At 43.9% G+C, this 18,937-nt stretch overlaps 2 protein-coding genes across 11 annotated transcripts in view; both read left to right on the forward strand.

The window, feature by feature from the left end:
- The window catches only part of rhbdf1b (rhomboid 5 homolog 1b (Drosophila)), a 42,293-nt gene extending 29,392 nt beyond the window's left edge, over window positions 1-12,901 (forward strand). For 4 of the 6 annotated variants that reach the window (XM_086140716.1, XM_086140717.1, XM_086140720.1 and 1 more), the window contains 16 exons: window positions 1,101-1,329; window positions 1,683-1,889; window positions 3,399-3,521; window positions 4,091-4,233; window positions 4,306-4,560; window positions 4,638-4,749; window positions 4,830-4,904; window positions 5,024-5,185; window positions 5,317-5,417; window positions 5,539-5,602; window positions 6,512-6,606; window positions 7,763-7,838; window positions 9,695-9,795; window positions 9,910-10,063; window positions 10,146-10,369; window positions 12,152-12,901. In XM_086140716.1, the coding sequence (XP_085996842.1) occupies window positions 1,101-1,329; window positions 1,683-1,889; window positions 3,399-3,521; window positions 4,091-4,233; window positions 4,306-4,560; window positions 4,638-4,749; window positions 4,830-4,904; window positions 5,024-5,185; window positions 5,317-5,417; window positions 5,539-5,602; window positions 6,512-6,606; window positions 7,763-7,838; window positions 9,695-9,795; window positions 9,910-10,063; window positions 10,146-10,369; window positions 12,152-12,347 (2,317 nt within the window). In that variant the 3' untranslated portion in view covers window positions 12,348-12,901. The remainder of the gene's footprint in view (window positions 1-1,100; window positions 1,330-1,682; window positions 1,890-3,398; window positions 3,522-4,090; window positions 4,234-4,305; window positions 4,561-4,637; window positions 4,750-4,829; window positions 4,905-5,023; window positions 5,186-5,316; window positions 5,418-5,538; window positions 5,603-6,511; window positions 6,607-7,762; window positions 7,839-9,694; window positions 9,796-9,909; window positions 10,064-10,145; window positions 10,370-12,151) is intronic. The other 2 variants (XM_086140718.1, XM_086140719.1) reach the window with 1 other exon arrangement.
- Window positions 12,902-14,932: 2,031 nt separating this feature from the next.
- On the forward strand, window positions 14,933-18,793 carry hbae4 (hemoglobin alpha embryonic-4). Of its 5 annotated transcripts, none has more exons than XM_086140983.1 (4): window positions 14,933-14,951; window positions 15,294-15,408; window positions 16,006-16,210; window positions 16,881-17,582. In XM_086140983.1, the coding sequence occupies exons 2-4, from the start codon at window positions 15,317-15,319 to the stop codon at window positions 17,007-17,009; spliced, it is 426 nt and encodes a 141-aa protein (XP_085997109.1). In that variant the 5' UTR covers window positions 14,933-14,951; window positions 15,294-15,316; the 3' UTR covers window positions 17,010-17,582. The 5 variants fall into 5 exon arrangements, 3 of the variants coding, with proteins under 3 accessions (XP_085997109.1, XP_085997108.1, XP_085997107.1); XM_086140982.1 differs by lacking the exon at window positions 14,933-14,951 and adding an exon at window positions 15,074-15,181; XR_015104324.1 differs by lacking the exon at window positions 14,933-14,951 and adding an exon at window positions 17,653-18,793 and having other exon boundaries at window positions 15,120-15,408; window positions 16,881-17,460.
- Window positions 18,794-18,937: the final 144 nt, after the last annotated feature.

Below are 18,937 nucleotides of genomic sequence, written 5' to 3' on the forward strand. Positions count from 1 at the left end.
TTTCAGCTGTGGTATCATTTAAAAATAAGTGTTTTGGCATCGGGGCACGTGTTTCGATCCCAGTGCGGGGTTTGCATGTTCTGTGTGTGTCTGCATGGGTTTCCTCCCACGGTCTGAAAACATGCTGCAGGCTCACTGGAGATCCTACAATAGAAATACTAAAAAAAAACATCCTCCTATCTAAAAAAAAAAAAAAATTGACTGCAGATGCACGAATCAAAATGGCGTCTTAAAAATCCGGTATTTTAAAGACACGGACATTTAATATCAAATGTAGTTGCACAAACTAGTTAAACATTTGAAAGGGATCAATAAGGAGAGCAGTACGTCTTTGTCGGGACGGGATCGTTTAACACGAGGAACCTTGAAGGCAAATCCAGTCAACTACAGGTGGACCTCACTTAACTACATACTCAAAGTTACGACAAATTTAACGATGTATTGTATGCCCTTACCCGCACTTATAATAGTTAATAATTCATGCAAATATAAACATTAAAGAAAAAGAAAAGGTCAAATAATACAGTACAAATGGCCTATATGTATGCAAATATTGTACAGTACTACGGTAGACATGGCCTATAGGTATATTTATGCAAATATGAACATTAGAGAAAAGATACAGTATAATTGGCCTGTATTTATGCAATTATAAACATGAAAGAAAAAGAAAAGGTAAAATAATACGCTGCAAATGGCCAATATCCATGTAAATACTGTACGTACTGTACTGGATACACATGGTATTGACCACACAAAATGTCTGCCGAGTTGTCCGTCGTCGGGGGGGGGGGTTTCGCTTAACGATAAAATCTCTCAATGACCGACCCCTTGGAATGTAACTCGTAAACTTAGAAAAAAAACAATGAGCAGCAATTGAATCCATGTCCGAATGAAGCATTATGAATATACAGCGTGAGACCGTGATTGTTGACACTGCATGTCTTCCACGCACAACAACGTCCAACTTTTTTGCTCAGCTTTCCACTCTGTTCCGCTTCTTTTTCATTATCTCGCCTTTTTATGGCTGCACTGCGGTCAGGTAACTGCAAGAGCAAGAAAATCAGGTGTATTGACCCGCGCTCCCGGATTTTCCGCAGGGGGACGGCGGACTGGTTCGGCGTGAGCAAGGACAGCGACAGCACTCAACGATGGAGGAGGAAGAGCCTGCAGCACTGCAGCCAGCTGTACGGGGGGCTGAAGGCGCAGGTGATGAGGGAGATGGAGCTGCAAAGCCAAGACAACCTGTCCCTGGCCAGCACTGAGACCCCTCCTCCCCTCTACCTTCCAACCCTCCATCCCTGTCACCAGCACTATGGCATGCAGAGGGTAGGACAAAGCCTGGGTTTGGCCCGCGGGAAGATGGAGCTTTGTTTACCTCTTTCTTTACCCCTTTTTCTCACCACTCTTTTTTTTTTTTTTTTTTTTTTTCCCCGCCCCGCTTCATTTCCAAATGTGCTTGCTTTACGTCTTTGTGTCGCTGAGGGTTTGATGGTGACGCAAAAAAAAAAAAGCACCCGGGCGTCTGTCGCGTTTTCCTGATTTGTTTTTGTCAAAGACTTTGTTCCAAAGTGTCTCGTTTGAATTTTAATTCACAGCTAAAAATAGTCATTAAAATCTTGTTGAGACACGGACGCGCAAATTCTTGTAGTAACGCTGTTGTGCTTTATGTGTATGCGCAGATTGTAGACCCCCTGGCTCGGGGTCGCGCCTTCCGCATGGTGGAAGAGGTAGACGGCGTCGGTGTGCCGAATACTCCCATCACACCTGGCACCGCCTCCCTCTGCTCCTTTTCCAGCTCCCGCTCAGCTCTAAACCGGTTGCCACGACGACGCAAACGAGAGTCCGTAGCAGTCATGAGCCTCAGGGCCGCTGCGGCGCTAATGAAGGTTTTGTCCCATATAAATACGCACACATATGTTTGTATTTTCCTGCTTTGCAAATCTGTGCTTTGAACTCTTGACCAAGCAGCCGCTTCTGGATGATAATCGAAAATGTTTCATCAGCAATGTGTTGAAATCACCAAACATGAATCATTCAATTTTTCCCTAAAAAAAATATTAACAGGGTATCTAGAGAGTAAGAATCATCGAGAAACATACAGAAGTTTACCAAGATAGCGTGGCAGCGCTGCAAGAAGGTCAATTCTGAGTCTCCAGGTTCTCCCCGTGTCTGCGCGTGTTTCCTCCCACGGTCCTAAAACATGCAGGAGGTTGGAGGTCGTAAACCTCTGTATGTGGCCTTGTGAGCGACTACCAAGATATTGCAGAAATCAGCCAGAAAATTACTTCTTAAAAAAATCAATAAAAGGTTTATAAATCAATTGAAACCCATTACCGTAATTTCCGGATTACTGAGCGCACCTGTGTATAAGCCACACCGGCAAGAATTAAACGAATAAAAACATGTGTACATATATAGGCCCCACTTGCATATAAGCCGCAGGTGTCCAAGTTGTAACATGAGATATTTGCACAGGAACTTTTTTTTTTTTTAAATACATACAGTTAACATCCACAAATATGTACAGGGAGGGCTTTTTTCCGAACATAGCTGATGAAAAAGATTGATAATAAGTAACACAAGGAAAAGTCCATCCATCCATCATATTTTCTATCCCCGCTTTGTCCGACTCCAGTTGATCGCTATCTTGGTCTTCCTCCTGCGCACTAAAACCATTAAAGTGGTCTTCTTCAGTGTCGGAATTGAACTCCCTCAAAATTTCACCTTAATTTCATCGGTCCGATGTGACGAGGCTAAATGTTTTGGTGGCGTGAAGCTTGTTAGCCCGTTGAGATCCATAAATTAGCCGCATCGCTGTTTAGGCTGCAGTGTGAAAAAAGTATATTCCAGGCTTGTATTCCACAAATTACGATAAAAATAATTTGAAAATCAGTATGCAGTTGTAAAAAAATATGAAAAAAAAAAAAAAAAAAATTTAAGTGGGAAAAAAACAGACATTGATACCCTGTGTGTTGTGTGTGTGAGTGTGTGCTGGCTTATGTAATGTAAAACAGATCAGTATGTCTTGTAGCGGATTAAACTCAAAGTAAAGCCCAGATGAGTCCATGTAGGTTTACATATAGATAGTGAAAATATGGATGTTAGCATTTCCCGCTGTGTGTCAGATGGCGGGGGTTTCGCCGGCGGGTTAACAGGCAGATGGTCAACGAGACCCTCCAGCAAATGCTCAGCTGTCTGCGGGACTGTAGCCGGAATATTCCTAAAGTGCTGAGCAAATCCGGGAACGCAGAGGTTTCCGCCGCCACATAAACACAGACACGGTTACAAGCTATATTGCTCTGTTTGTTTTTACAGATTTAATCAAGCCGATAGAATTACGACGGGTCGACTCCCTCCGCCTGCTGATAATACAGACGTGTGTTTGTTCGCGACAGGGCCAAGGCATAGGCGAGGGCGCCACGGGGCGGCGTCAGAGACGCAGTTTCGTGCCTCCTAGCGTCTACGAGGACGACACTTTGGATTTTCCCGATGACCTGGACACGTCCTTCTTTACCAGAGTGAGCAACTGACATGGCTGAAAAACCCGTCACGACAAAGCCTGGGTTATTTTCTCCTCCACTGGAGAAATAAGCGACTGACTTGAGATATATGTTAGATCATGTGTCAAACTCAAGGCCTGCGGGCCAAATGTGGCCCGCGAGAATATCCCAGAAGGTCTGATTGCCTTAAAATAAATAAGTCAAACACGTGCATTGACCATAAACTACATTTTCAACAAATTCATGCCGATCATATTGCCCGCAAAGTGACGGCATCCCGCCATAACATTGCGGTGTATCCACATCTGTGCGATTTTCAACAATTGGAACAGAGAGATACAAGTGATCCTTAAATGTCCAGGAAGAGAATAGGTGATGCAGATGGAAGGCTGCTTCAAGAAAGATGGAGAAAAAAAGTTAGCCTTCCAGAAAAACAAGAAATGTCTAAGAATTAAAAGCCAAAATGTGAAATAAACATGAGCATAGATTCTATGCAAATGCATAAGTAACATTTTTACAGATCTACAACAAGTTGTGTGTGTGTGTGGCTTTTCTTGCAACTCACGTTGTGGTTGTTTCCTGCCCAGGAGGACCTTCCGGACGAGCTGTCCAGCTACGCCGACGAAGTTTTCGAGACAGCATCCGAAGCCGCCGTGAAAGACCTGGACGAGGGCGAGCTCACGGGAAGCGCCCTGGACAAGGGCGAACTGGAGCGGAGTCACCTGATGCTGTGGGTGCACGAACCGAACCGTAGCGGTGCAGTGTTTAGATAGATTCCAGACCGACACTTTCCGTGCTCCAGGCCGTTGGAGCGGGGATGGCGGAAAGCGAAGGACGGCTCGGTGGTCCAACCCAAGCTGCGTCTTAAACAAGAGGTGGTGAGCGTGAGCGGCCATCAGCAGCGCGGCCAGAGGATCGCGGTTCCCGTCAAGAAGCTCTTCGCCCGAGAGAAGAGGCCGTACGGCCTGGGTATCGTCGGACGCCTCACGAACCGAACGTACCGCAAACGCATCGACAGCTTCGTCAAGAGGCAGATCGAGGACATGGACGATCACAGGTGAGGCTCTCCCCTCGCCGGATGGTTTTTCTTCGTCCCCTCCCGACGAGTCCGACATCATCCTGCTTTTCACCCAGGCCTTTCTTCTCCTACTGGATCACATTTGTCCATTTGCTCATCACCATCCTGACCGTCACCATCTACGGCATCGTCCCGGTGGGCTTCTCGCAACGCGAGACCGTCGAGTCGGTGAGTAGCGGGATCTCTACGGGCTGCAACGGCATTGGTGTCCTCTGAGAACGACGGTTTTACTTTCCTATTCTTTTAAGGTTTTGAGAAACAAGGGAGTTTATGAAAACGTCAAGTTCGTGCAACAAGAAAACTTCTGGGTTGGTCCGAGCTCGGTGAGCACCTACATCTAAAATCACCCTGACTTTTATTCTCGTTTTTAGAGACTAGCAGTGAAAGGGAAAGCGGATTTAAAACAATGGGGCCGTGATGTCGTTCTGCTGCGTTCCTGCAGGAGGTGCTGATCCATCTGGGTGCAAAGTTCTCACCTTGCATGCGTCAGGACCCGGAGATCCAGAAGCTGATCCAAGAGAAGAAGATGAAAGAGAGGGAGTCGGGGTGCTGCGTGAGGAACGATCGCTCCGGCTGCCTGCAGACGGCACAGGATGAGTGTTCGGTCAGTGAACGCACGTCGAGCATCCTCTCAATTAAAACAATAATAAAGCTACTTTCTCATCCACCAGTGGTGTCAACATCATTTTTTTTAAACATCGATCATTGTTTCATGTATGTGCTCCGCCTCTGTAGAGCACCCTGGCGGTATGGGTGAAGTGGCCCCAGCACCCAAGCGCACATCATCTGCACGGCCAACGCCGCCAACATGGCGCGGTCTGCCATCAGGACCCGAGGTTAAATAAAGCCTCTATGTTGTAAAAACCAGTTTGATTGATTTCTGCGCCGACGACTGACTGCGTTGCCGAGGCCCGGCGTGGAGAAGACGCGGTTTAACGTTCGCCCTTCGTTTTGTAGAATCTGCCTGGAGCCGGCGTCGGTTTCCCCTCACGAGTGGCCTGATGACATCACCAAGTGGCCAGTGAGTACAGCTCGCCTGTGGGGACGGGGGAAAAGCTGGTATTTTGATTTAAACAGTTCTTTGCGTTTTCAAAAGAGGGCATTTACATGTACAGTATACCCTTGTTTTTTGCGGGGGTTACGTTCCAAAAAGAACCCGTGATAGGCAAAATCTGTGAAGTAGAAACCTTTATTTTTTTTTTACAATTATTATGCATTTAAATACTCTATTATACATTGAAAAGAAAGAACAAACCATTTTACAGGCTCAATCATTTGTTTCACAAATAAAAGTACTGTACTTTAGAAACGTTTTTTTCAACAAACAACTTCTGTACTTTACTGTCAAATAATGATTTTAATCATCAATGTGAACAGAAGGCTTCAAATTGCAGAGATTAGCACCGCCCACCGCGACGTTATTGCTGCTGCGAAACTTATTGCTGCTGTCGTCCTTATGTTTTTTTCTTCCTTCTTTATAGAACGAACGGAATATTAATTAATTCCGTAATGCCGACCTACAGCCGCATAGCTTTTACCTTCCCTTTGCATGTCCAGAAGTTTAACTTTATCTGCGATAGATAGCATCTTCCGCTGCCTTTTGGGCCCTGTCGCAGGTGCTTTTGTCAGTCCAGAGTGTTTCGTCAACATTATGGGTTTTAGAGAAACTCAAAATTGTCAAATTTGGCAAGCTGTTTTACGTACGTGTACATATTAAACTGCAACGTTATTGACGCGCAGGTAGAGAAGAAGCGGAGTGACTTTTTAGCCAATCAGAATGCAGAACACAATGCACGATGCAAATCCGTGAAGTAGCGAAACCCTGAAAAGTAAAACGCGTTATAGCGAGGGATCACCGTACATGAATATTTATACACCCTCAGCATCGATATGTTTTGAACACATCACCATCTTGTTTTTTTTTCCGCAGATTTGTACCAGATACAACACCGGGAACCACACCAACCTCCCCCACATAGACTGCACCATCACAGGCCGGCCGTGCTGCATCGGAACCAAAGGACGGTAAGAGAAATGTACCCTGATACATATTTTATCACAGAGTTGCATAATCGACATTAAGTGTAGTTTTTTTTCGACGCTCTTCCTGTGTCTGTGTGAGTTAGTTTTATCTCTAAAATGTGTTCAAAAAATGAAGGAGGTCCCTTTGAGACCCCAAGTTGTCCAGATGTGTGAATAAGGGAGTGAATGGTTGTTGAGACAAAGCCTCTATATCAGGGATGTACACACTTTCTCGGCCTGTGAGCTACTTTTCAAATTACCATGTGAAAATGAACTACCTCCACTAAAATGCTGAATATATATCTATTTATGTATCTACTGAGTATACTTAACACAATAAATGTTTGTGGATCTTGCATAACTGCATGAACCCTTATGGCATGCTACAACATAAGAGGACTTTTTTTGCTAAATACCTTATTCTGATAATTGAATGGAGTCAGTTAAAGTTCGCTGTGAGAAAAATGACTGCTTTCCTGACAGCTGGGATTTTAGTTCCTTCACCTTTCTCCGTCTCGGCTCACTTTTCGGAGGGAAGTCGACGTCGGAGTTTTTATGAATGGTCTGAAAATGCCGCTTCACATTTCCCTTTTTTGGTATAGCAATGGCAGACCGGCAGATGAGGCAAACGCATTTTGAAACTGACATTGTATAAAAAAGAAGTCCCTCTCCCATTTCTTACGGAAGTGGTACGTTTTAATCTTTTTACTCGGTCCAGCTCCCCCACTCATTTTTATACCCATAAGATTAGAAGACATAAATTGGAGGCTAACTTGCTAGCTTGCTAGAACGCGCTACTATGTGCACATGCGTAGTGTCAGAAAAAGTCAGATTGGACAGACCGACTGTCAGTCAAATTTCATTGTGAGGAGTCTACGTCTAAAACGTCTACGTTTTAATACCAACACTACCTTTGCGATCGAACGGTAGATCGCGATCGATGTATTGGGCACGTCTGCTCTATATGATGTTTAGTGAGCAGAAATGGTTTCATCTCTCTATGTGGCCTTGTCAGCGGGACTGAGACTGCAGGATAAGCGGTACAGATTATAAATGAATGACTGAATGCAGATTAAAAGAGGCACCGATATAAACGTCTCCATTAAATCCTCAAACCGGTCATGCGTTTTTGACGTGAGCCTGATCGATGTTTTTCCAGGTGTGAAATCACATCCAGGGAGTACTGCAACTTCATGCAAGGCTCCTTCCACGAGGAGGCCACCCTCTGCTCGCAGGTACCACACAAGTCAAGTCTGATTTTATTTCTAAGGAACCATTCTTTCCATGTAGAGCCGGACTGGAACATACTCTTTAAAATTATTTACAAAAGCCCAAAAGTGCCTTTTACCAGGCAGAGATCTCAGACGGATCCCAGCTCAGTGTGGGCGGCCTTCTGCCTCAACTGGTAGGTGGAGTAAAAAGAGATAGAGCGAGAAAGACAGGACGGAGAGATAGAAAGTGTGACGGAGACAAAGGGATTTTGAATCAGAATCGGAACAAGAGAAACTTGTCAGTGATGAGGGCGCAAGGGATAGCATAGCAACCTAGAGCTCATCCAATATTTATGAATATATCAAATTTAAATATTTAATTATGGTAAAATAAAAGAAAAATAAGCCAAAAAATAAAGAACATAGAGTGAATAAGAATAAGAATAAGAATAAGAATAAGAACAACTTTATTAATCCCGAAGGAAATTGCAGTGCCAGAGTTACAGAATATAAAACAGTAATAAATAATAAAAGAAAGGCAGAATTAGAAATAAAAATAAACTATAAACTATAAAGTGTTTCAGTGAAACTATAAAGTGTCTTAGTTAGCAGTGATAAACCTATAAGTGTCTTAACATTATAATGTAGCAGTTATGAGATGAGATGAAATATTGCACAGTGTAGCTGTTATGAGATGAAATAATGCACAGTTCCGAATATTGCACAGAAATGAGATATTGCACATTTTGTTTGTTTTTAAGTTAAAGATAGGTTGTTATGGTTGCCGGCGGCTGAATGGAGAGGAATTAAAAAGTCTGATCGCCTCGGGGAGGAAAGACCTCCTGTGGCGTTCAGTGGAGCTCCTCCACTGAAGTGACTCCAATATCTCTAAATAAACTGTACATTTGTGTAAATGCCTGTAAATTTGTGGCTGTGCATCTATAAATAACAAGGTAATATGAGGTTTATACAATAATAGCTTTAATATTCAAAAAAGAAATAACAGTGATGAGCTCTGGCAAGACCGCTATAGTAGATCAAGCCATGAACCTGTTTTGAAGATAAGATAAGATAAGATAAGATAAGATAAGATAAGATAAGAGAAAATAAGATAAGATAAGATAAGATAAGATAAGATAAGATAAGATAAGATAAGATAAGATGTACTTTATTCAATCCTCATAGGGGAGATTCTATTGTCATAATACCAATGAATATGAAAACGAATATAAATGATAGAAAATTAAAAGATAGCAAAAGACATCTGCAAAAAAATCTATAGCAAAATAAATAACAACAAGGATAAAAATAGACAACAGAATAAAAGTAAAAAAATAACAGCAAGGGTGAGAATAAACAACCAAAACGACTACAATAAGGATGAGAACGGAAACAGGGTGACAAAAAAATGACAAAAATAATAACAAAAATGCGAATGGAGTGACACTAACAGGGATAAACATAGGGCATGACACGCACGAATGAGTGAGGTAATGAGGTAGCGGTGGCACAGACGCACCTCCGGCAGGTCAGAGTTGTGTGCCGTCCAGACTGCCGTTGTACGGTCTGATGGCCACCGGCACGAAGGAGCATCTGAAGCGTTCGGTCCGGATGAGCCGTCGGCTGAACGTGCTGCCCGTCAGGCAGGGCTCCTCGTGCAGGCGGTGGGAAGGATTGCCCGGGATAACTCCCAGTTTGTCCTTCACCCTCCCCGCTGCCACCGATTCATGATTGTCCAAAGTCGGTCCCACCAGCGAGCGGAGTTTCCTCACTAGCTTGTTGAGCCTGTTTTTTCATCTCAGTCTTTTTAAGCGTCGACACTCCGTTTGAGCGATGAACTGTGACTCGGCGTCTCCACCCGTCCCGTCTGTCCCCTCCAGGTGGCCTGCATGGATGACGTGTGCGGTCTGCTGCCTTTCCTCAACCCAGAGATCCCGGACCAGTTCTCCAGACTGTGGCTCTCCCTCTTTCTTCACGCCGGGTGAATGATTTGCTTTGTGTTTTGTTTTGTTTTTTCGTCGTCCGCCTCCCAGATGTCATCCGGGAGAAAACACACAAAAAACAACTATGGCGTGCTTGCGCTGTGCGTCCTTAGGATCCTGCACTGTCTGGTGTCGGTGTTGTTCCAGATGACGGTGCTGAGGGATCTGGAGAAGCTGGCCGGCTGGTTACGGATCTCCATCGTCTACATGCTGAGCGGCATCACGGGAAACCTGGCGTCAGCCATCTTCCTGCCCTACAGAGCCGAGGTTAGGAATCTTCAGCGCCATCGCGAGAACGTCCCGTTGCGCCGTTCCTCTGCAGCTTCCTTTTCACGCCTCCTCCCCTCAGGTGGGTCCGGCGGGCAGCCAGTTCGGCATCCTCGCCTGTCTGTTCGTGGAGCTGTTTCAAAGCTGGCAGATCCTGGAGCGTCCGTGGAGGGCTTTCGCAAAGCTGCTGGCCATCTCCGTCTTCTTCTTCTCCTTCGGTCTGCTTCCCTGGATAGACAACTTCGCCCACATTTGCGGTTTTGTCTCGGGATTCTTCCTGTCCTTCGCCTTCCTTCCCTACATCAGGTGGGTCAAATATTAGGGAAAGCGTTTTGTGCTTCGACGTCCGCGTCATACAAACCGCAATTCCAATGAAGTCGGTACGTTGTAAATAAAAACAGAACACAATGATTTGCAAATCACTTTCAACCTCAATAAAAATTAGTTGTTTTTTTTGCAAATATTAACTCATTTTGAATTTACTGGGGAATGCTCCAAAAAACACCTGTTTGGAATATTCCACAGGAGAATTGGGAACAGATGAGTGTCGTAATTGGGTATAAAAGGAGCATTCCCGAAAGGCGCAGTTGCACAGGAGCAAAGATGGGGTGAGGTTCACCACTTTGTGAAAAACTGCGTGAGCAAAAAGTCCAACAGTCTATGAACATTTATTAAAGTGCAATAATATTGTCCATAATATTGTCAAAAGATTCAGAGAATCTGGAGAAATCTCTGTGTGCAAGTGGCAAGACTAGAAAACGATATTGACTGCCCGTGATCTTGGATCCTTTAGACAGTTCTGCATTAAAAACCGGCATCTTTGTGTCAATGATATTGCCATGTGGGCTCAGGAACACGTCAGAAAACCATTGTCAGTTAATACAGCTCATCGCTGCATCTACAAAAGGTTAAAACTGCATCATGCAAAGTGAAAGTCATACATCAACACCACCCAGAAACAAACTAATGCTAAGTGGAAAAGTGTGCTGTGGTCTGATGAGTCTACATTTCAAATTGTTTTTGGAAAAAATGGGCGTTGTGTCCTCCGGGTCAAAAAAGGAAAAGGACCAATCCAGATTATTATCAGCGCAAAGTTCAAAAGCCGGCGTGTGTGATGGTGTGGGGGTGTGTTAGTGCGTAAAGGCAAGGGGAACTTGCTGAAAGATACATGCAGGGTTTTGAAGAACATATGCTGCCATCCAAGCGGCATCTGTTTCAGGGACGTCCCTGCTCATTTCAGCAAGACAATGCCAAACCACATTCTGCACGCATTACAACAGCCTGGCTTCGCAGTAAAAGCGTGCGGGTACAAGATTGAAAATGTGACCTTGTACATCATGGAAGAATGGGAATGAATTCCACTTGCAAAACCTAATAAGTTTTGAGTGTTGTTAACAGGCAAGGTGATGGAACACGGTCGTAAAAAAAGCCTCTGTCCCACCTTTTCTTGGAAAATGTTGCAGGCATCAAATTGAAAATGAGTGAATATTTGCAAAAAAACATTCAAGTTTATCTGTTTGAACATTAAATGTATTGCCTTTGGAGTGCATTCAACTAAATATTGGTTAAAAATCATTTCCAATTCATTGTATTCTGCGCGGTGGTTTGCACTTCGCTCTCTGAGCACAAAAGACCCCGGTTCAATTCCAACAAAGTGACCTTTCTGTGTGGGTTTCAGGTTTTGTCATCTGACTCTCAAAATACTCAGCCCTTCATCCTAAATGAATTTTAATATCTAGAACTGCATTGGGTGAGAGGTGAGGTTCACCCTCGACCCCCGCAGCCCTTCACACCTCCCGTCACCCGTCACCCTCCCATTCACGTCATATATAGACACAGAAACCTCACAGAAAGGCCTGTGGTCGGAATCACATGAGGGTCCTTCTTGCTGTGAGTTGGAGGCGCCAACCACCATGCCATTTACTAAACCGACCCATATGAAACTTTCGGCGTGATGTGTTTTTCCGTGATTATTTAAAGGTTCATCGACCAACTCATTCAAAAGTCAGCCGTCTCGTTCACCGATTCATACATCCGCCAGTCGTTTCCTTCCATCCCATTGAGCGGAAGTTGTTTTCTGGTCCGCAGCTTCGGCCGCTCCGATATGTACCGAAAGCGGGTCCAGATCTGCGTTTTCCTGCTGGTCTTCCTGGGTCTGCTCGCCGCCCTGGCCGTCCTCTTCTACGTCTACCCCGTGAAGTGCGACTGGTGCGAGTACCTCACCTGCATCCCCATCACTGACAAGTTCTGCGAGAAGTACGACCTGAACGCGCACCTCCTCTGAGTAGCTCTCCTTTCACGCTGGCAGCGAAGATTTCTGCTGAAATAATATCTCAGGATTCCACGTGGAACGTGAAGGCCGTCAGGGTGACGGATCTTGAGCTGGACCTGTCAGTGACCGGAGGATGTTGGCGTTTTATCTGTCTGCGAGTAAAAGACGACACTGCCCCACAGTGGCCAAAAAAAACAACATAATCAGCAACAGCTTCAATGTGACAACCGAAGGATTGAAATCTTTTGCGTTCTTCTGTGCCTTTGTGTGTGGGACGTCTGTCCGCCCCCCCATGGGGACTCCAGGTCGACCACCGGAGTGTAAATTGTTTTTTTTTACCGTAGTGTTTAGTGGCTTAAAAGCTGTTTTGTCCTCTGCCGCGCCAGAAACCTCTGTTTCTGTGTCAGCCTTTTCAAAAGCACTTCTCTGACAAGACTGTTTTTACAATTGTCGTGTGTTTGCTGTGTGTAAAGCAGCTTCGCTGGATCAGCTGCCAGGAACCTGTGTGTTTTTATGGATCGAAGGTGGCGTTTTAGCCACTCGACAATAAAGACAAGACGGACTTTCACTCTGTCTGCCTGTGAATGTTTGTGTGTGTGTGTGTGTGTGTGTGTGTGTGTGTGTGTGTGTGTGTGTGTGTGTTTATGAGGTCACTATCAGATCCAGGCCTTGATTGGAGCCCGCACATGTAAGATATGTCTTTTTTTACTTTGGGTTGCTTCCTTCAGGGGTCACCACGGCCAATCACCTTCCTCCATATAACCTTCTCCTCTGCATCTTCTAACTTCTTGTCCTCTTTTCCTCCGTCCATAAATCTCCTCTCTGGTCTTTTTCTAGGTCTCCTGCCTGGTCGTACCAGCCTCGACATCTTTCTCAACAGAGCTTCACTCTCCTATCTCTGTCCATGTCCAAACCATCTCAGCCTGACTTTATCTCCAGAACATCTAACATGTGAGGTCCCGCTGATGGACTCATTTCTGATCATCACAAACATCATAACAAACAAAAAGGGGCTCAGAGCTGAGCCCCGATGCGCTCCCACTTCCACCTTGAACTCCTCTGTCAAACCTATGTCACACTTAACCTCTGTCCTCCTGCTGGCATACATGTCCTGCACCACTCTAGCATACTTCTGTGCCTCTCCAGACTTCCTCATACAACCACAGTTCCTCTCTTGGCACCCACTTGTCTGCTTTTTCTAGATCTACAAAGGCTCAACCCAGCTCCTTCTGACTTTCAATCTCAAACCAAACCCTTCATCTGTAGCACTCTTTCTATGAATACTGCATTTGTAGTACTCTCCACAAATAGTGCATCTGTAGTACTACATCTCAGCATGAAACCGTACTGCTGCTGACAAAAACTCACTTCTGCTCCATCTATTTTACAATATCCTTTCCCATAACCTCATTGCATGGCACAAAAACCTTATTCCTCTTTTGCACATATAAGATATGTATAACGTTAAAATAAGAGATCATACATTTAGCACTACTGTTACAATTGAGTTATTAACAACATTAGAGCGGAATGTGGGAATCTTTTTAATCTATTTTGGTTTTCTTCCTTTGTCGTGTTCAGGATGTAGAGCAAACCCCCTTATCTCACCGCAACAGTGAGCTCTGGCCACACTTGTTGTGGGCGATGAGATCACTCCACTCTGCTGAGTCAAGCTGCCCTCAAATGGTGACGCTGCGTAATCATTCACAGTATCACTGTTTATGTTGTTTTCTTATGTTTCAATATTTTCATGGCTACCGCTCATTTAAAAAAAAAAATCAGCTTCAGTGCAATGTCTACTCTATGGAAGATAAATATTCAGCAACCTTGCTAAAGCAGCAACGACCTACTAAAACCCAATATCTTTAAGACAGCCATTGCATGGCTGCCAAAGGTTAGGGATGGGGGGGTCATGTCAGGTCACATCAAAAAAAAAGGTCATGTCATGTCAGGTGATGGGAGGTGACTTGGAACTTAACTGGCACTGGTGACCCACTCTGAACCCCCTTCCCTCCACTCGCCCTCCACCCACTGGCATACAGAAGCCCAGCGTGCAAAGGCTCATGAATCTGCAAAGGGATCAGCTTCACTGAAACCGCCATCATTTTTTTTATTGTTTTTTTTTTTCACCCTTATAGTATTAATCCCCCTCCAATCAACATTATCAGACTTGCAGCCTCGGTGTTTGTAACAAGCCTGCTATTAGACAAATCATAAACTCATTGAAGACAAAAAACAAGAGAGACAAAGAACATACCTTGATTCACCACAAATAAATAATAAGAATAAAAAAGAATGGAGAAACTAGAAGGAAAGAAAATAAAAAGCGTGGCTGCTTTCTGATTATGATCTTGGTTAAAGTGTTTGCAGTTTAAAGGGGAAAAAAGTTGCAAGACACACAAGTGAAATAATAATGAATAATGATAACTCCATTCAGTTTGGTTTTTTTTTTAAGTGAGATGATCCATAAAGTTCTTCATTTCTACTAATTAGCTATTACGTTCATGGAATAACAGGAAGGCTTTTCCGTGACTCACTTCATCGACTGGGAGCTGCGATTTAAAGACCTGTGGAAGTAAATGCAGTGGGCAAAATGTTAAGAACCCGACACAGTAGGTAAGGAATACAGCCGTCCTGACTGTGGCCGCATAAAAACAGTTTAATAGGAGGAGGGTTAGGGGGACAAAACCTCCATTCTCCAGCTGCTATTTGTGGTTACCCACAGGAGGGGGGACGATCGAGCAGATATCTCTGCTTATGCGGACCCCCCACCCCGCCCTGTCCTGGCGGCCGCCTGATAACGCCGGCAGAGACGAGCCGCCCGCCTCCATCCCCAGACCAAAATGGTTGATTGACGGAAGTCCTTCATGTTGTTGTTATTATTATAACAACATAATTTTTTATAATTATATAATTTTTTTTTGTATTATATATTATTTTTTCTCTGGAAATATCTAGCTCATCAACGTGGATTCCCGGTGATGCTCTCAAAGGGGGAGAGGCAGATGCTCAGGGACACTTGGGGCAAACTGACCTCGGTGGCACAGAACCTCGGCGCAGACGCACTTCTCAGGTATCTCATTTACTCCACTATAATAATAATAATGATATTAAAAATGATGATAATAATACCAACAATGTGAAAATTATACTACTAATACCCCCACTACTACCTATAATAATAATAATACACTTATAACAATAATAATAATAAAAACATAATTTGTATACTACTGATACTACTACTGATACTACTACTGTTTATTCTAAAAATAATAATAATAATAATAATAATAATAAATAGAAAATCTCCCCTTTTGCAGTAGTATGTGCAATATGACACAAGCTATGTGCAGATGGATGTGAGCCAGAATTATGATTTCTGTTCATTTCTGATATTTTAGTAATAAGAATAATAATAATGGACAGAACATAAGATAGATGTATCAGCCTGATTCACTGATGATGATGGAGTGAATGTGGTATTTCATTATTTCTCATCAGTTATTTCTCAGGTAGATGGGGGGGGGGGTGTGTTGTTTACAGTTTTGCTAGTTTGAGTTAATGTTTGACCAATTTATAGTTTAAAAAAAAAATTGCCTGAACTTCCATCCCATCTTAATGATGATATCCCGGGCAACCCGCTCACCTAGTATGTATTCACCCCCAGGATGTTCGTCTCCTACCCCGGCTCCAAGACCTACTTTTCCCACCTGGACATCAGCCCGGGCTCCCCTCACCTGTTCAAACACGGGGAGAAGATCGTCCTGGCCATCGCGGAGGGAGCCCAGGAAATCGATCAGCTGACGGTCGCCCTGGCCCCCCTCCAAACGCTGCACGCCTACCTGCTGCGGATTGACCCCACTAACTTCAAGGTGCCCTTCCTCGGAGAGAGCGCGGAGACGGACGGTTGTATCCTTTTACACTGAAATAATAAACAATTTGTTTTCGGTGTAACAAACCGATAGCAAACTTCTCGTGCAGTTTACAGTCGCGATATATGGTCGCGATCATATTTGGAGAATTCAGACACCACTGACAACGCGTAATTGGCTGATAACCGTAACGTGTGGATGATATTAGGTATCGCTCATGTTTATGCCGTGAAAACATAAATCCAGCAATTTGAGATGAGATGAGATGAGAACAACTTTATTAATCCCGAGGGAAATTGTTGTGCCAGAGTTTCAAGTAAAAACATAACAGTAATAGATAATAGTGGAAAGGAGGAAGAATAAGAAATATAATGAAATATAAATTGTCTTAGCTGTTAGCAGTAACTACAAAGATTGAAGATTCCCTGCGGCTGAGGGAAGAGGAATTAAAAAGTCTGATAGCCTCAGGTAGCCTCAGCCTCAATTTCACTAGCAGTGCACTTTGACCTTTACACCGGAGCCTCTTGAGAACCCTGATTAGTGATTTCATACCAACTATCTGTCATTGAGGCTTTTACCAGCGTGGGAAGATATCAAACAATGATGGTTGCATCGTTTCCACTTGCTGTGTGTCGGTCAGTAACGCCCCGCCTCTTCGACCTTCCCGCAGCTCTTCTCACACTGTATGCTGGTGTCGCTGGCCTGTCACATGGGTGAAGACTTCACGGAGCTCCTGCACGCAGCGATGGACAAGTACCTCTCGGCGTTCGCCGCCGTGCTGGCCGAAAAATATAGATGAGACTGAGACACTTATATCTACAGGTGGCCATTAGTAGTATAACATATTTGCGTCTACTAAATACTTATTTTGTGCTATGTAAAGCAATACCACACAGCGTTAAATGCAAGTACAGACAACTACAAGACTCGACTCTTACTCATCTCCGGCTTCATACTGTCATCTGCCCCAGCTGTCATTGGGCGAGAGACGGCGTTAGCCCTAGTCGATCACGTATGGGGCCATGTGTAGAGACGCACAACCATGTTTGGGCAATTTAGGGTCTGCATAGAACCTCCTGCATGTTTTTGGACTTTGGGAGGAAACCGTGGAAACGCACACAGACGTGAGGAGAATACGGTGACTCCACGCCGGAGGAGGCAGAATCTGACCAAGGTCTTTCTCGCTGTGAGGTGGAAGCGCTAACCACTGCGCCGGCTAAACTTTATATGTTCTCACTATCGTTTTAAGGGTACGTGCATTCAACATATAAAACAAGACATGCTCTTTAAATGTGAAGTGTTTTTATGATATTTCTTTGTTTATTTTATGTTTAAAAGATTATCCTTGACCCTAATGCTGCCTGTGTTTTTGTTTCAGTGGTTTTGCGGTTGAACTTCTCTAATAGCAAACCTAATGATATACATTTTTACCCATCTGCCAGTGGTTGTGAAACAGGAAGTTGTGTATTTCTTCAATGAGTGTGTTCTTTGAACGCACCACCCCAGAGCAAAGGGCCTTGTAGTGATGCATATGAGCATGGCTTTCCATTCAACTCAACCCGGAGATGATTTCTGCAAAATGTCGCCATCTAGTGTTGATGTCTGGAACTACAGGCGCTCCTTGGATGCGGACGCTGACGGTTGCGATGGCGCACTGCTCATCCTCATCACCGTGATGAAGTTCACTTGAGATTAAGATTGAGCCCATCTGAAACTCAATTTGGGTAAATTGGGATGAACTCTAGATCTTTTCCAGTGTTGTAATCCAGGTGTGATGTTCGGTAAATGTTGCGTGTTGGACAGGGAGCTGTCTGTGGTGCTGAAATACTTCCTCAATCGCTCAAATCGTTCAAACCCACCCCCTTCTTTTACAAAATTAATATATTCTCGCCTCAGATTATCATGAAACTCTTTTTGTTCCTCGAATAACATTGGAGTGGACTTTGCCGCAATCCAAAAGATATACCGAGTTGGATGTCAACTTGATTACAATGTGATAAAATTAAGATTCAAAGTCTGGAAACGTGTTTCCGTGTACAATGAAATTCTTAGTTCTTTGCTCACAGTGAAGCCAGATAGGTAGCAATAAATGAATAATAAGCATACTGTTGCAGCGACGTAAATAGTAGAGTAATAATAATTCAACGGACCCTCATTTGATTCCAACAAGGGGACCTTTCTGTGTGAAGTTTGCATGTTCTCCCCGTGGGTTTCCTCCCACAATACAAAAACATGCAGTTTGGGAAGATGAAAAAAATCTTGTTCTTCTGTTCGCAATTTCTAATTTCTGTTTTAATTTGGCTCGTTGAGTGGACATGCCACTTCCCGTTCGTTTCGCCATAGTGGTAGGCTAGCAGCATTTAGCTGCGTTTCGCAGCACGGAGGCACACTGCAGTGTTAATGAAATTGATTGGCTGCGTCGGTAAGTACGTGTGAATCGCATCATATCATTGGCTGGACAGTTTTAGTCATTGTTTTACTGTAATTACTTTTACTAAAAGGTATAACATAAATCATGTGTTTAATTTATTTACTGTTTTAGTGATTGTTTTCTGTACTAACTTTTGCAAAATGGTACAAAATAAATTATGTGTTTAATTTATTTACAGTTCAGTTTGGATTTCATTTCATGCGTTTGTGCGCGGAGAACGCTGGAGCAGTGCACTATGGCGCCAGCGCGCATCCTAGAGGGCACATAAGTTATTTTTAATTTCCTTACATTTGCAT

The sequence above is a fragment of the Fistularia commersonii genome, chromosome 33 (assembly GCF_037954325.1).
Source record: "Fistularia commersonii isolate RoL2024-O1a breed Wild chromosome 33, RoL_Fcom_v1.0, whole genome shotgun sequence".
NCBI lineage: Eukaryota > Metazoa > Chordata > Actinopteri > Syngnathiformes > Fistulariidae > Fistularia > Fistularia commersonii.

What these genes read in the sequence shown, in the direction of transcription:
- hbae4 (XM_086140983.1), top strand. Translation starts at nt 15,317, where the DNA reads ATGCTCTCAAAGGGGGAGAGGCAGATGCTCAGGGACACTTGGGGCAAA. An exon ending in GGCGCAGACGCACTTCTCAG is followed by an intron (nt 15,409 to 16,005) that starts GTATCTCATTTA and finishes ATTCACCCCCAG; the next exon opens with GATGTTCGTCTCCTACCCCG. An exon ending in TTGACCCCACTAACTTCAAG is followed by an intron (nt 16,211 to 16,880) that starts GTGCCCTTCCTC and finishes ACCTTCCCGCAG; the next exon opens with CTCTTCTCACACTGTATGCT.